The following is a 16,014-nucleotide window of genomic DNA, read 5'->3' on the forward strand; positions in this document are numbered from 1 at the left end:
TCTGCCCCAACTCCCAGGACTAAGACTAAGTCCCAGGACTAAGTCCCAGGGAAGATGTATTAAGAGGGGCCATTTGTGCACAGCCTACCGTAGGCCAGCGGTTAATGTAAATTAACTGCCTTGACCTTCACAGTAACCCGATGGGGTTGGCTATTTCTGCTTCGTAAAACCTCTTTCTAGATAAGGAAACGGAGACTCAAGAGAGTGATTTGCTCAGGGCCGCTCAGCTCAGCTCATCAGTTGCAGACCCAGGTTTGAAGCTACCATAGCTCAGCCTCCTAAACATCACCTTTCACATGAAACCAAAAAAGGGGGTGTGCAAGGGTCTCACCAATTTAAGGGACAGTTATGCAGGCACCAAGAAATGCTAAGCTTCTGTCCTTTGCTTTTGTTCTGGAAGTTCAGCACTACATCAAGAAGCATGAACTGGTCTGTTTTCTCAACTCTTATTTTTGTCCCCTGGATCCCTCTGCCCCAGCTTCCACCTCGAGTGTTTCTGAAGACTCACCTTTGGGGTAAGCACAGCCAGGGGCCGGGTCTGCTGAGGTCTAGAGGCAGGGGGCCACAGAATGGAGACACCACCTGGCCTGGGGAGACTCTTGCGGCCTGGCACCGGGTTAGCCGGGAGTGCCTTCTGGGGCGGCCGAGGCCTGGAGAAATCCTGGGGAGAAAGCCACAAGCCTCACTCAAAGGCCAGAGGGGCCTGTTCGAAAGAAAATGTTCTCAATATTTTACAGGTCAAAAGCAGATGAGAAAAGGGATATAATATTTAAAAAGAATGGTCCCTCCGGAGCCTGTGCTCCGCAATGGGAGAGGCCACAACCGTGAGAGGCCCGCGTACCGCAAATAAATAAATAAATAAATAAAAATAAAAAATAAAAAGAATGGTCCCATTTAAAAAGAAATTGTGTACATACATGTTTACATGCTCAGGAAAAAGCCTTTTTGGAGAGCAATTTAGCAGTATCTATTAAGATTAGAAATGATCATTCTCTGACCTAATACATAATTTCATTCCCTCTGAGAACTATTTGCACAGGTGCACAAAAATGAAATTGCAAGGATGTTCCTTGCAGCACTGTATGTGACAGCTAAAATAAACTATAAATAACTAAAATTTCCATCAACAAATTACTAAAATTATACAGTGATATATAAAGCAGCATTTCAAAAGAAGGAAGTAGGTTGATAACGTGCTGAGGTGGAAAGATGGTCAAGAGTCATGGCAAGCTGCAGTACAAGCTATACAGGATAGTTTAGAGAAAATAAGTCACCCCACTACCCCCCACCAATGTAAATGCAGAGGTACAGAGGAAAGTCAGGAAGGATGAAGACCAAATTGATAACAGAGGTCAGAGGTTCAGAGTGGGCTGTGCATAAGGAGAGGGGTCGTCCAAGTGAACATTCAGTTTTTTTAACAAAGCATATATGTGTATTACTTGTGCAAATAAAAATAAAAATTGTAAAAAGAAGAAATCATATTTTCCGTATTGTTTGTCTATGGGTGGCACAGTCTTTCCTTTGTGCTTTTACATTACCTTCATGTTTTGCCCCCTTCTCAATAAGGTCTTCCCTGATGACCTTATTTAAAACTATAACACCCCCAAACACAACAATACACCATCAACAGGATGCAGCAAAAGCAGCCTAAGAGAGAAGTTCATAGCAATACAGGCCTTCCTCAAAAAACAAGGAAAATCTCAAATAAACAACCTAACCTACCACCTAAAAGAATTAGAAAAAGCAGAACAAACAAAACATAAAGTCAGCAGAAGGAAGATCAGAGAGGAAATAAATAAAATAGATTTAAAAAAATAGAAAAAAAAAATCAATAAAACCAAGAGCTGGTTTTCTGAAAGGATAAATAAAATCGACAAACCTCTGGTCAGGCTCACCAAGAAGAAGGAAGAGGACCCAAATAAAATAAGAAATGAAAGAGAAGAAATAACTACTAACACTGCAGAAATATAAAAAATCATAAGAGAATACTATGAACCATTACATGCCAACGAATTGGACAACCTAGAAGAAATGGACAAGTTTCTAGAAACACACAGCCCACCGTAACTGAATCAAGAAGAAACAGATAATTTGAACAGAATGATCACTAGAAGTGAAGTGGAATCTGTTAAAAAAACAAAACAAAACAAAACTCCCTGCAAACCAAAGGGAGTGGCTTCCAGGATGGCTTCACTGAGGAATTCTACCAAACATACAAAGAAGAGCTTACACCAATCCTTCTCAAACACTTCCAAAAGATTGAAGTGGAGGGAACACTCCCTAAGTCATGCTATGAAGCCACCATCACCCTGATACTAAAACTAGACAAAGACACTAACAAAAAAGAAAACTACAGACCAATATCTTTGATGAATATAGATGCAAAAATCCTCAACAAAATATTAGCAGACTGAATCCAACAACGTATAAAAAAGACCATATACCATGACCAAGTTGGATTCATCCTAGGGTCACGAGAATGGTTCAACACATGCAACTCAGTCAATGGGAAACACCACATCAACAAAAGACAAAACTCACATGATCACCTCAACAGATGCAGAAAGAGCATTTGATAAAATTCAACATCAACTCATAATAAAAACTCTCACCAAAGTGGGTATAGACGGAACATATCTCAGCATAATAAAGGATATTTATGACAAACTCACAGCCAACATAATACTCAACAATGAAAAGCTGAAAGCCTTCCTGCTAAAATGTGGAACAAGAAAAGGATGCCCATTCTCATCACTTCTATTCAACATAGTATTGGAAGTCCTAGACAAAGCAATCAGACAAGAAAAAGAAATAAAAGGAAATTGGAAAGGAAGAGGTAAAATTGTCATTATATGCAGATGACATACTATACAAAGAAAACCCTAAAGACTCACACAAAAACTACTACAACTGGGACTTCCCTGGCAGTCCAGTGGTTAAGACTCCGTGTTTCCAATGCAGGCGGTGTGGGTTTGATCCCTGGTCAGGTAACTAAGATCCCACATTCTGTGCAGCACAGCCAAAAAAAAAAAACTACTAAAACTGATAAATGAATTCAGCAAGGTAGCAGGATACAAGATTAACATACAGAAATCTGTTGCATTTCTTTACACTAATAATAAAATTATCAGAAAGAGAAGTAAAAATACAATCCCTTTAAAAATTGTATCCAAAATAAAAATACTTAGGAATAAATCTGATGAAGGAAGTGAAAGACTGATATGCTGAGAATTATAAAAAACATTGGCAAAGGAAACTGAAGATAATTCAAAGAAATGGAAAGATGCTCTTGGATTGGAAGAATTAATATTGTTAAAATGGCCATACTAACCAGAGCAATCTACAGATGTAATGCAACCCCTATCAAATTACCCATGACATTTTTCACAGAACTAGGGCAAATAATCATAAAATTTATATGGAACCACAAAAGACCCAGAGTTGCCAAACGATCCTGAGGAAAAAGAACAAAGCTGGAGGCATAACCCTCCCAGACTTCAGACAATACTACAAAGCTACAGTTATCAAACAGTGTGTTATTGGCACAAAAGCAGACATATGGATCAATGGGACAGAATAGAGAGCCCAGAAATAAACCCACACACCTATGGTCAATTAATCTCAACAAAGGAGGCCAAAATATACAATGGAGAAAAGACAGTCTCTTCAGCAAGTGGTGTTGGAAAGCTGGACAGCCACATGTAAATCAATATTTAGAACACTCTCTCACACCATACACAAAAATAAACTCGAAATGTCTTAAAGTCTTAAATGTAAGACATGACACCATAACACTCCTAAAAGAGAACATAGGCAAAACATGCTTTGACATAAGTCGTAGCAATGTTTTCTTAGGTTAGTCTCCTAAGGCAAAAGAAATAAAAGTAAAAATAAACAGATGGGGCCTAATCAAACTTACAAGCTTTTGCACAGCAAACGAAACCATAAACAAAATGAAAAGACACCTATGAAATGGGAGAAAATATCTGCAAATAATGTGACTGACAAGGGCTTAATTCCCCAAATATACAAACAGCTCAATATCAAAAAACAAACAACCCAATCAAAAAAATGGGCAGAAGACCTAAATAGACATTTCTGCAAAGAAGACATACAGACAGCCAAAAAGCACATGAAAAGATGCTCAACATCACTAATTATTAGAGAAATGCAAATCAAAACTACAATGAAGTATCATCTCACACCGGTCAGTATGGCCATCTTCAAAAAGCCTGCAAACAATAAATGCTGGAGAGGGTGTGTAGAAGAGGGAACCCTCCTATACTGTGGGTGAGAATGTAAATTGGTGCAGCCACTATGGAAAACAGTATGGAGGTTCCTGAAAAAGCTAAAAATAGAGCTACCGTATGATCCAGCAATCCCACTCCTGAGCATATACCCAGAGTTTTATGGTGTCATGTCTTAATTCAAAAAGATACACGCACCCCAATGTTCATAGTCGCACTATTTACAATAGCCAAGACATGGAAGCAATCTAAGTGTCCATCGATAGATGAATGGATAAAGAAGGTGTGGTACATATATACAAGCAAATGTGCCATTTGCAGCAACATGGATGGACCTAGAGATTATTACACTAAGTGAAGTAAGTCAGACAGAGAAAGACGACTATCACATGATCCCACTTATATGTGTGGAATCTAAAAAATGATACAAATGAACTTATTTACAAAACAGAAACAGACTCACAGACTTAGAAAACAAACTTATGGTTACCAAAGGGGAAGAGGCAGGAGGGATAAATTAGGAGCTTGGAATTAATAGATACACACTACTATATATAAAAGAGATAAACAACAAGGACCTACTCTATAGCACAGAGAACTACATTCAGTATCTTGTAATAACCTACAACAGAAAGAATGTGAAAGAGAAAATATATATATATATATATATATCTGAATCATTTTCCTACACATCAGAATCTAACACAACACTGTAAACCAGCTATACTTCAATTTTTAAAAATTGCAACACTCCCCCAGTCAGCATTCCCAGACCCGTTTATCCTAATCTACTTTTTCTTTTTTGGTATATATCACTTATCCCATTCCACCATACTATACAACTTACTTATTTTTTATTTTCTGCCTCTCCATCCCCCACTATATAAGAAACAGGGGCAGGGGTCCTTTTCTGTTTGATTCAGTGACACAGCTCAAGCTTTAGAACAGTGCCTACTATACAGTAAGCACTCAACACGTATTAGCTGAAAAAATAATAAAACTCTGCACCCGTCAAAAAAATTTAAATAACTATATTTATTCTGTGATCCAAAAAAAAATTTTAAGGGTCAAAGAATGGATCTCATGCCACCACCCACAGATCCCCAAGCTGGTGGGGTGCAAGAGAGAAGCTGATTCCACGGGTGAGAGTTCCAGTGCCTACTGTCCTGGATCGCTCCCCTTCCTGAGAAGATCACTAGCAAGCATAAAAATGGCTCAAAGGCAAGCATGAGGAGAGAATGGGAGTAAATCAGAGATCTTCTGAAAGCAGCTTCTCAGCCAGCAGAAAAGTGAGAGCAGAAATGAAAAAGAGCAGCAGATTCTCATGACCAAAGCGCCCCGTTGTCCAGCGCCATCCCTTCCCGGAAGGACAATGCGATCCCACACGCTTCCAGCCCAGAAAGCTGTCAAATCAGTGGCTGCTGGAGGCCAGGACAGAGACCTTCTGGGGGAAGCAACAGCTGGGGGCAGATGTCAGGATGCCGTGGGGAAATGCTGTGCTCCCTTGGCTGCTTTCTGTGCCAAACGAACAATTTGTGTGTGTGCAAGTGCACACGCAGGGCGGGTCATCTGGGCAGAAGCCTCATCAGCATGGCAACACTGGGCCTCCCAGAGCAGGGTCATGCACTGGCCACGTCGGCTTTGACCCAGCTCGGCTCTACCAGGGGCCTCACCCAGCACTGTTTTCTAGAGGCAGAAACTGTCCTTGAACCGCTCTGGCCCACTGCTCCTGTCCTCAGCGGGTGGCACCTCCATCAGTCAAGCTGCACAAACCAGACACTGGGCAGTTGTGTGGGGGGGGGGTTTTGGGGGGGGCGGGTTGTCATCCCCTCCCAACCCTCATCAGCAACTGTTCCCCTGTCTTTTCTCTTCTACACATCCCTCATCAGCAACTGTTCCCCTGTCTTTTCTCTTCTACACATCCCTCATCAGCTTCACCCCATCACCGCTGTCACCCCCCCTGCTCCAAGCTACCATCACCTTTCCTCTGGACGCTGTTTAAACTTGTAACCCCTGCACCCAGTCTCATCCCTCGGATCACAATGCCGCTACAGTGAGCCTTTCATTCTTTAAAACTAATTTTTTAATTAAAGTATAATATACATAAAAAGAAATGAGTCATACAAGCAGATGAATCATCAGAGTGAACACACCTATGTAATCCTCACCCAGGTCAAACAATGGAAGATTAATAGTCTCAGAAGCATCTCTGGGCACCCCCCCAGGCACTGTGCCTCCCTCTTGCCTAAATGTAGCCCAAAGTGAGATCCCTGTAGATGGCAAATCTGTAGGGAAATTTCCCTGTAGATGGAAATCCCTGTAGATGTCACCCATGCTCCACCACTGCCCTGTTCCCATCAAATGCAGACCAAATTCCTAGTCCGTGCCTGTGGCACAGTCTGGCTTCCCCTGGCTCTCCAGCCTTTCATCATAGCTCCATGGGCCCCAGGCAAAGGGGCCTTGAAGTTCCTTCCATCTGTGGGCTCTCTCCATCACAAAGCTTCCCTACCATCAGGTCCCTGGTCCAAGAACCTCTCCCACCCCTCACAGCCTGCTCACCCCGCAGGTCTCAGCTCAAATGTCACCTCCTCACGGAAGCCTTCCCAGATTTCCCAGGCTAAGTCAAGTCCCCCATAACTCTCTTTGTAAGAATGCTGAACCTCTCCTTCATAGCACTTACCACTACTGTCACTACATGTATACCAGTCTCGTCCCCAGCAAGCTGTGAGCTCTGTGAGGTGGAGATGGCATCTGCTTTGCTAACCACTGCCTAGTACAGAGTAGAAGTTCATACACATTAGTAGACAGAATAGAAGAGGTTACGAAGCTTCACCCTCCACCTCTCCAGAGTGGTCCATGTCACCAAGCTAGGAGGTGGTGGAGCTGAGATCTGGAGAGCGTGAATTCCCCCAGGGCAAGTGGTATCTCAGCTCTGGGCTCCAGGGCCTAAGCCAGGACCTGACCCACAGGGTGGTGAAGGGTTTGGAGTCAGCCCTGGGTGCAAGTCCTGGCTACTCCACTTACAAACCGCCACCTTGGGGTAGCCCCTTCAACTCCATGAGACACAGCTACCCAACACCGAAAATGAGGGCAGCAGAAACTCTCTTCTTGGAATGGTTCTGAGGAAGGGGGCGGCGCCCCGATTTAATCCCCGCCGCCTGCTCAGAGAAGCTGCCTCCCACTCCCTGCCCTTGAGAAACCCCCATCTGGGCCCGGGCCCAGCAGAAGCCATGCTTGGCATGTGTTTTGGGATAACTTCCACCGGCCAGGTGGCCCTCTGAGCTCTGGATTCCTGCCAGCAGCCACCAGGGAAAGTGGGAGTCAGGGCAGGACATGGAGCCTCCAGGCTTCCCGTCCCCCCAGCTGGAGTCCACTGCCCCTGGAGACCCCTCCCCCAACCTACTGCACGGCACCTTGGGGTGAGGCTGACACCATCTCCACTGAACAGGCCTCCAGTGTGGGTTTTTTAGGACCAGTGGTTTCAATGGACTGCTCCCTCCTCCTACACCTCTGTTCTTCCCATACCCCTGTCTGCACGTGGCTGCTTTCTCCCCTCTTCCTCCCTTTCTCTCCTCTTTCCTTCTGTTATGGGCTGAACTGTGCCCCGCCAAAATTCATACGTTTCCGCTCTAACCCCCAGTACCTCAGAATGTGACTGTATTTGGAGACAGGGCCTTTAAAGAGGTGACTATGTTGAAATGAGGCCGTTAGAGTGGGCCCTAATCCGGTCTGACTGGCGTCCTTATAAGAGGAAATGTAGACACAGAGAGACATCAGGGTGCACGTACACAAAGGAAGGACCATATGAGGACACGGCAGAATGCAGTCATCTGCAAGCCAAGGAGACAGGCCTCAGAAGCAACTAGCCTACTGGACTTCCAGCCTCCAGAACCATCAGAAGATAACTTCCTGTTGTTTACACCACCCGGTCTGTGCTGTTTTGGCCACCCAAGGAGGCTAACGCACCCTCCGTCTCCTCGTCCCTCCTCTACTCCTCTTGCTCTTTTCCCTTTCTCCTTCCCTCTTCTCTCCCTGTCAGTCTTTCCTTTCCCTTTCTGCATGGAATTTTCTATCCCCCCGCTGCCCCAGATGAGAAAAGTGGGATAGTAGCAGCTTCGCATCATCAGAGAACCAAAACTGATGCTCTCGGCTCTGCTAAACCATGACACTGCCATGTCCCAGGGACCCCCCCAAGACCCGGAGCCAACCACAGTCCTTAGGGGCAGAGACAGCCTGGGCCCCATGGAGCCCTCTGGACCATGCCCAAGAACAGCAGTCCCAGGAGGAAAATGGGCAAGTCCCCTACCCCACCTGAGGGGCTCCACACCAAAAAGCACAGGCCGCTCTGGAAGGCACCACGCCTGGCCACCGTCCTGGAAACATCTGTGTCTGTGCTACAGGAACTTCTGCCAGAAGGTAGAGCTGGAGCCATCAGACACACCGGGTGAACAGACTGCTGGGCAGGCAGCTCTGCTTCCAAAGAACACCAGTGGTGGGGGGATAGCCCAGCCCCTACTCAGCCCTCCCAGAGGCCCGGCCCCTTGACCAGCCTCCCAGACGAGCGAGGCATCACCACCGTATGTCCCTCAGTAAGACTTCCCGACTAGTGCAAGATACCAAGAGGCACAATTTGGTGGAATAAGTACTATGATGAGAGAAGTACAGAGGCACCAAACTCAGGCTTGGGGGTCAGAGGAGGCTTCTTAGAGGAAGTGGCATCTAAGAGGAGACCTAAGGATGAACAAGAGCTGGCCGTGCAAAAGGAAGTATATGTGGCAGAAGAAACAGCATTTGCAAAGGCCTAGAGGAGAGAAAAAAGACCATGGGGAACTGAAACATTAACTGAACATTAACATTTGGGGTGGAAGGTGGGTAGTGGCTTGTCACAGAAGAGGCCAACCAGGAAGGAAGTCCTTGGTAGTGTATTTCCTCATGCTCATCACCCTCACGCTCTGTGTGCCCTGTATCTACCAGAATGCAGAAAAGGCAGCCAGCCCATGAGTCAGCAAGCTCCCTCTTCCCAGCCTCTGTCATTCCTCATGGCTGATGGCCTGAAAAGTGATGCTTCCGGCCCAGGGTTGCTGAGAAACCACTTACCTGGGAGAGGATGCACTTTGGTGCGGGGGGCACTGGCCGGCTTGGGGGAGGCCTCCTGGATGATTCTTTCCTCTCTACTGGGGGTCCGGCCCCTGGGGAGTTCCTAGCAGTCCTGCTGAGGTGCGCTGGCAATGGCGCAGGTGGGGACCCACCATGCAGATAGTCCGCAGGGGGCCTGGGAGGAGGCTGGGAGGGCTTCCGTAGGGTTTCAGGGGTGTTGGTCACCTGTATGCATAAGACGAGGAATGCCTGAGACACAGGAACCCTTAATGCACTTAAAAAGTCAGGGGTGGTCTTGTGTGTCTCACTGACATGCACAGAGGCCTAGGATCCCAGAGGTCAGATGCAACGTTTAAAGTCATTAGGGGATGGCAGAACCAGCTGACCATCTCTCAAGCCAAGAAAGTGTCTTATCACCAATCCCGTGGGCCCACAGAGGCGCTTAGGAAAATCTAGCAGAGTCCTGAGGGACAAAGTTAAAGTGGCAAAGTTCATGGTGCAAAGCCCTTACCTTTCGCTTGCCCTGGGGTGTCTGCAACTTGAACGTTGGGTTGGCGTGGCCAGTTCCACTGTTCTGAGACACCCTGAAGGGACAACTAGTAACAAGGAAGGAGAGAGGAAGAGTAAAGGGGGTGTTGTTCATTGAGGATCAGTGCCTGACATCCCTCTGACCGAGGCATGGCAGTGAGCAGCTCAGTCATCCCAAGTCTGCTCTGGTGGAAGTGGGATGGGTCCTCCTGAAGCCCAGCTCCCTAGGCATGGACACGGTGGCCAATGGAAAACTCCCAAGGAAAGACAATTGGCCTCATACAAAGCAGAGTGTTCCTCAGCACCTTTCCTTCACCCTTTTAAGACCTTTCTCCCCCAAGAAGACGAGGATGTCACCAGCCATCAACCAATCTCCCTCAGGCGTCGTGCCAGGAGGACCTGGGATTTAAAATCCCCTCCGGAAAAAGTGTCATCTAATAGAGGACTCAGAGACTATACACCTTCAATATTCAAAGGAATGAACTGCTTAGGAAAAAAAATTACTCTGTCTTGAGCTGATGTCCAGCCACCCCTGTGATTGACGAGCTAGTCAGTTTTTCTCTGTTGCCTGCCTCAGTTTCCTGCCCTTTAAAATGGGGAGCAAATCAATTAGATAGATACACGCTAGCAAAGAGGTTTCATTTCTATTCCGACTTGAATTGGTGGGGGCATTCTGCTGAGAAGGATTCTGAAGTGATGACCAGGCTCAGCCAAGCTTACTTATTAATAAAAATCAGCTAGTAATGTCTGCCACGGTCAAGGAGCATGGCAGCAGCGGAGAGAGCGGCGTGTACCTGGCATTTGTCTTCCCCGAATTAGACCCACCACCACCAACTTCTTCACCAGGTACTGCTTATGGAAAGCTCTGTGATCTCCAAGTGGACCCCAAATCCTTCACGGTACCCCGTCATACCTGAACTGTTGCCTCAACTTGGAAGGGAGGGCTAGGGGCTTGAGGTAGCCCAGTTTGTTGTTCTGTTTACAGCAGCGGTACATCAGCATGAGGACCGCCAGCGCAAAGATGGCCGAAAACACACCGGCTACCACAGGACCAGCACCTTCCAGAAATAGAACCCAAGTGAAAGACTTAGAAGCGGTCTGAGCTTTAGCTGTGGATTTCAAATACTGTATTCCTGACACTCTTCAGATATTTGATCTTCATTTACATTGTATTACTTACTTTAACTTAAAAACTGTAATAAAAAAACACACATTATGTCCCACTGGGAAGCCACTATTATTAGCTTAAACAACCAGGTCAACTTGCTTGGCACAGATCTCATAATGAAGCTTCTCCGGCCACTTTGCCTAATTGAAGAGAGTGCCTTTTAAGGCAAGGAGTTTCAGCTCTATTATTATTTACCACTAGTTTTCAGCCTGAATCATGATGTTCCTGGACACAAAGCAACCAACACAAAACACTGAGAGTCATAGATTGACGTAAGATTAGAACTTTCACACATAATCCACAATTTCACATTGGGTTTCACCAAACTGCCTCAATGTTCTCACAAATGATAAATCTAAATGCACAAAATATATATAGACCAGTGACCCACTACTTTTATGTTTTACATGTTGAGGTTTCTTCCTTAACAAAAAAAAAAAAAGTTCTCTATTACTTTTTAAAAGCTTGGAAACCAAAGAGCTAGAATCCCTTAGATTTCCACTAAAAAAAACTGTAACATTTTCTGAGTTTCTGGTTCCTCATTTGAAGCTTTGTTCATCCAAGGAGATCTGAGCCACTATAACGTGCCCTAGGTTCGTGATTATTTTTAAGTGGCCGAGAAGGGGTAGTCGCCTCCACCGCCCCCCAGAAAGAATGTGATTATTCAGTAACCTGTGGTCTGTCTGAATCTCTCTCTAAGCAGAACCATGCCCCTCAATAGAAGGGACAGAGGAAGACCAACTGAGGCTGAGCCCCACACCAGGCTGCTAGCCTGGGCCACTCCTCCCACTCGGTCCCTCTTGTTCTCTCATCTACAAAATCAGGATAGTGATGCTGACTCGTCCTCTCTCTGCATCATGCCACCCGCCCCCATGGCACCCACCCCTCCTCACAAAGGTGGGCAGAGGCCCACACAGGCCAGGCACTCACTCTCGGGGGGCATGGGCCCGCTGTCGATGCTGCCCCCTTGGCCCGGTGTGTTGCAGAAGGGCGGGGCCCAGCCCCGGAAGCAATGGCAGTTCTGATTGTTGTTGCAAACCTGGAGCAAGGGCAGGGCAGAGGCGTCAGCACCCTGGAGAGCTCTGGCCTCCCATAGGGCCTGCCCCCTCAGTCATGGCAGAGGAGCCCCAAAACCCCAGGCACGCATACCCCGTGGCCGTGACACTTCTTCCCACAGCCTTCTGTTTCGAAGAACGAGGTGTTCCTGCACTGCCCCTCGAAGCAAATCTGTAATGAGGAAGAAGCCACTCAGTACAGCGGAAGGGACACTGGTTGGCAATTAGGAGACCGGGGTTTTGCACTCAGAACTTACAGGACTCAAAAAGGCAGCCTACTTCAGGGTATTACTGTGAAAAATTAAAAACAACCTAAAGAGCCAAGGACAGGATGGCAGTTAACTAAATTCTGCTATCACTTGTGTGATTAGGGAGAAAAAACCAAATATTATATTTTTAATAAATATGTGTTATTCCACTCTATATTACTATATGTTGGTGATATGTTAATTACTTAACTGTATATTAATATGCACTAATTGAAATATTATACTTAAAAATAATGACCATGGTGACAGCTGTCTGCTTTGTGCCAGGTAGTATACCAAGTGCTTCAAATGTTTTTTACAACATCATTCTCATAGTAAACTCTGAGACGCGGCCATTATTTTCCCCAGGCTTCCCTGACTCCTAGTCTAGTCCACTTCTCAATTCATAAGATAATTAATGATAAGGACAAAAGAGATAATAGCCAGCCTTCTAAATGGTTTACAGGGATTATCTCGTTTAACCCTTGTAACAATTCTATGAGGTGGGTCTTGCTCTTACTAACATGCTTATTTAACAAAGGAAGCAAACCACAGGGCCAGAGAGGTTGGGGAAGCCGGGACTTGAGCCCAGGCACCCTCGCTCCAGATTCACACTTTAGTCACTGCAACCCAGCGACTGAGTGAGGCTGGAGAAAGGGACTCACGTGGTTATGGCCACATTTGGTCCCGGTCATCACCAGGCCTGGGTCCAGCATGTCACCCTCCTCCTCGGGACCTCGGTAGACGTGGGTGCCCCGACATCGGATCTGCCTCCCGTTCATGATGATGGTGGTGTCGATGGGCACTGCATTGGACTCCAGGGGCCGGGCCTCAGAACTCTGACACTGGATCTTCCCACACTTGGCATCTCTGGGCCCGAGAGAGAAGGAGGGAAGGAGATGGAATCAGAGGCAGGGGAAGAGCTGGGGCACCAAAGAGCTTCAATCTTTCTTGACCAGGACAGCAGGCTTGGATGGGGGAGAGGCAAAAGGGCAATGAGTGTGCTGTAGGGACTCAGCAGGAAAGACCCCATGTGGACTGAGATCAAGGATAGGATGCTAGATCTTTATCCCCAAGCAGATCGAGGCCAGAGAGCTGGCCTTGGAAAGTCCTCTTTACTGCAAGGACAAGTGCCTGACCTGAGCAACCTGCCCCCTTATGCTCCTTGCACCCCCATGCACTCGAGTGCTGCAGCCAGAAGCCTGGTGTCATCCCCGACTTCCCATACTCCCTCCCTCCTATATACCTACTCTAATTCACACCACCATCCTTCCTCACCTGGACACCAGGAATCTGTCTCCCTGCCTCCAGTCTTGCCCTATAAGAGTCTAATTTCCAAACTGCTCTCAAGCCAAAGTCCAAACTCCCCTAGCCATGCATTCGAGGCTTCTCATGATCTGGTCCCTGCTTAACTAGCTATGCTCATTTCTCAGAAGCCCCCTCCCCACTGCACCCCAACCTTATACTTTAACTATATCAAATTGTTATCAGTTCTTCCTACCAAGGATTTTCTCTACTCATCTCTCTGCCTGGTACACTCTCCCAGGTACCAGCGCCATTCCCCATCCTGTTCAACTGGATAATTTCTCCAAATCTCAGCTTAGGCATAACTTCCTTTGGGAGACCACCTCAACCCACTAACACTTCCATTATTACACCGTATTGTTATGTTCCATGTACTCAGCACAGTATCTGGCACATGGTAGAGCCACAATAGATAGTGGATGGGTGGGTGGGTGGATGGATAGATGTTTGAAATGAATGAATGAATGGGTGAATAACAGGCTGTTCAGATGAGGGTATAATTCGTACCCTGTGGAAATGACCCAAGAGGGCTGATGCCCCACCCTACTGTAAGAAGGCCCCAGAAGGAGGTTGGACCAGCTTTCTAGGAAGCATTGCCATCTGTGCCCTCCCTCGGACTCCCTTGGGGCTGAATGGCACATTGCCAAAAGGGCCTGGAACAGATTTATGTAAAGGCCCAGTTTGGGGCCAGCCAAGCTGCTGAGAGGGCGGGAGTGAGGACGGAGCAGGAATTGCTTTGTCACCCTCATCTCATGGGGTCTACCCTATGGTCATCACCTCATGTTGCACTTCTTGTGTTTCCCATTCATGTCCTTCCCACAGTTTCCAAAGGTGTCCCCTGCCACATTAACCTTCTCGAAGCAGAGATCTGGAGCGGGCCGGGCTCCTGGGTGGGCAAGAAACATTTATCAGTACACTAGCCAACGTTAGCAGAAGCCAGAAGCCCCCAAAGGGCAAAATCAGAAGGTTAAGAAAGTTTTAGGGGAGGGAATTCTCAGCCTGTTCTTTCTTTACCCCTATCAGTTATTCGACCCCCACCTCCTCAAGACCTACTCATAGAAAAAGGTTTTACATCAGTTCTTTATACCTTATTGGGGTTTTATATCTGTGGGAGGTTTGTGTGCTAAGCCTTCTCTCTAATGAAGAAGGCCTGTCCCACTTCAGGTTTTTTACTAAAGGTAATACCTGCACAACATTTTAAAGAATAAAGCATGTCTTTCAGTTTTTTCTACCTAGTCGTTCCAGCTCCTACTTTCCTACAACCTGGTGAAGCAATCTTAATTAACAGTGTATCTTCTAAAGATAATTTTATCTCTACCGTCTAGATACAATTCTTGTGTATCTTCTAGAGATAATCTATCCAATAAAGAATGGCAGCATAGTCTATTCACTGGTCTGCGTCTTGCATTTTTCACTTAATTTATCACGAGAGATTTTTTTTTTAATTCAGTACATACAGAGCTGCCTCCTTTTATTCAGCTGTATAGTGTGGAGGTACCAGAATTACTTTAATTGGTCCCTACTGAAGGATTTATAGGTTGTTATTGGTATCACTAACAATGTTGCAATGAATATCGTTGTAAATCTATCTTCACATAAACGTGCAAGTGCAAATGTAGGATACATCCCCAAGGAGCAGTATGGATGAGCCCAGTGACAGGTGCACTTAAAATTCTGGTATCTCCAAACAGCTTTCCATTGGGTTTGTACCTACCTGTTTTCCCACACCCTCCACAACTATATTATTATTGTTCTTGTTGTTACAGTATTATTACCTTATTATATTAATTCTTCAGTCTTTGCCAATATGATACATGAAAAAAATCCCATCCCTCAGTTGTTATAATTTGCTTATAGCTTAAGGCCATTTGCATTTCCTTTTCTGTCTCCATCCTCTGCCATTTCTGTTGGATTATTCTTATCCACTCACCCACTCTGAGAATTTAAAGCATCAAAGAACAAGGAAGAACACTGCCTACTGCCTCTCCCTGAAAGTCTACCCTGAGGCAAGGGGTTTGAAAAAAGGTAATATCTGGAAATGTTGTTTTAAAGCCAAGGATTCTAAGCTACCCAGAGTGCCTGAAGGGGGAGGCTGGCTAGGAAGCAGTGGGGTGGGAGGAGGGCCATTCCCCCCAGGAGAGCCTTACCAGGACCCCACAGCTGCTGGCACTGCTCCTGGTAGGTAAGGCACATGCCATTGTAGCAGTAGGCCTGGCCACCCTCGCAGGGGGTGCCGTCCATCTGGTAGAAGTTGGTGGGGCAATGGGGGGACTTGCCCGTGCAGAACTCCGGGAGGTCACACTGCCGCGCCTGCTCACGGCACAGTGTGCCAGGGGCCAGCAGCTGAGCCGAGGAACGAGAGCAGA

General features: G+C 46.3%; 1 protein-coding gene across 2 annotated transcripts in view; it reads right to left on the minus strand.

Annotated features, from left to right (window-relative positions):
* Nucleotides 1-16,014, minus strand: part of ADAM19 (ADAM metallopeptidase domain 19) — an 88,808-nt gene that overhangs the window by 3,960 nt on the left and 68,834 nt on the right. Inside the window, exons 14-22 of one of the 2 annotated variants that reach the window (XM_067732390.1) lie at nucleotides 15,796-15,991; nucleotides 14,426-14,534; nucleotides 13,009-13,213; nucleotides 12,190-12,267; nucleotides 11,971-12,079; nucleotides 10,786-10,930; nucleotides 9,856-9,940; nucleotides 9,345-9,569; nucleotides 509-661 (exon numbers count right to left, since the gene is read on the minus strand). In XM_067732390.1, coding sequence (XP_067588491.1) covers nucleotides 509-661; nucleotides 9,345-9,569; nucleotides 9,856-9,940; nucleotides 10,786-10,930; nucleotides 11,971-12,079; nucleotides 12,190-12,267; nucleotides 13,009-13,213; nucleotides 14,426-14,534; nucleotides 15,796-15,991 — 1,305 coding nt within the window. Of the gene's footprint in view, nucleotides 1-281; nucleotides 662-9,344; nucleotides 9,570-9,855; nucleotides 9,941-10,785; nucleotides 10,931-11,970; nucleotides 12,080-12,189; nucleotides 12,268-13,008; nucleotides 13,214-14,425; nucleotides 14,535-15,795; nucleotides 15,992-16,014 lie in introns of those variants that run through there. The other variant, XM_067732389.1, reaches the window with a different exon arrangement.

This window comes from Pseudorca crassidens, chromosome 3 (assembly GCF_039906515.1).
Source record: "Pseudorca crassidens isolate mPseCra1 chromosome 3, mPseCra1.hap1, whole genome shotgun sequence".
Taxonomy (NCBI): Eukaryota; Metazoa; Chordata; class Mammalia; order Artiodactyla; family Delphinidae; genus Pseudorca; species Pseudorca crassidens.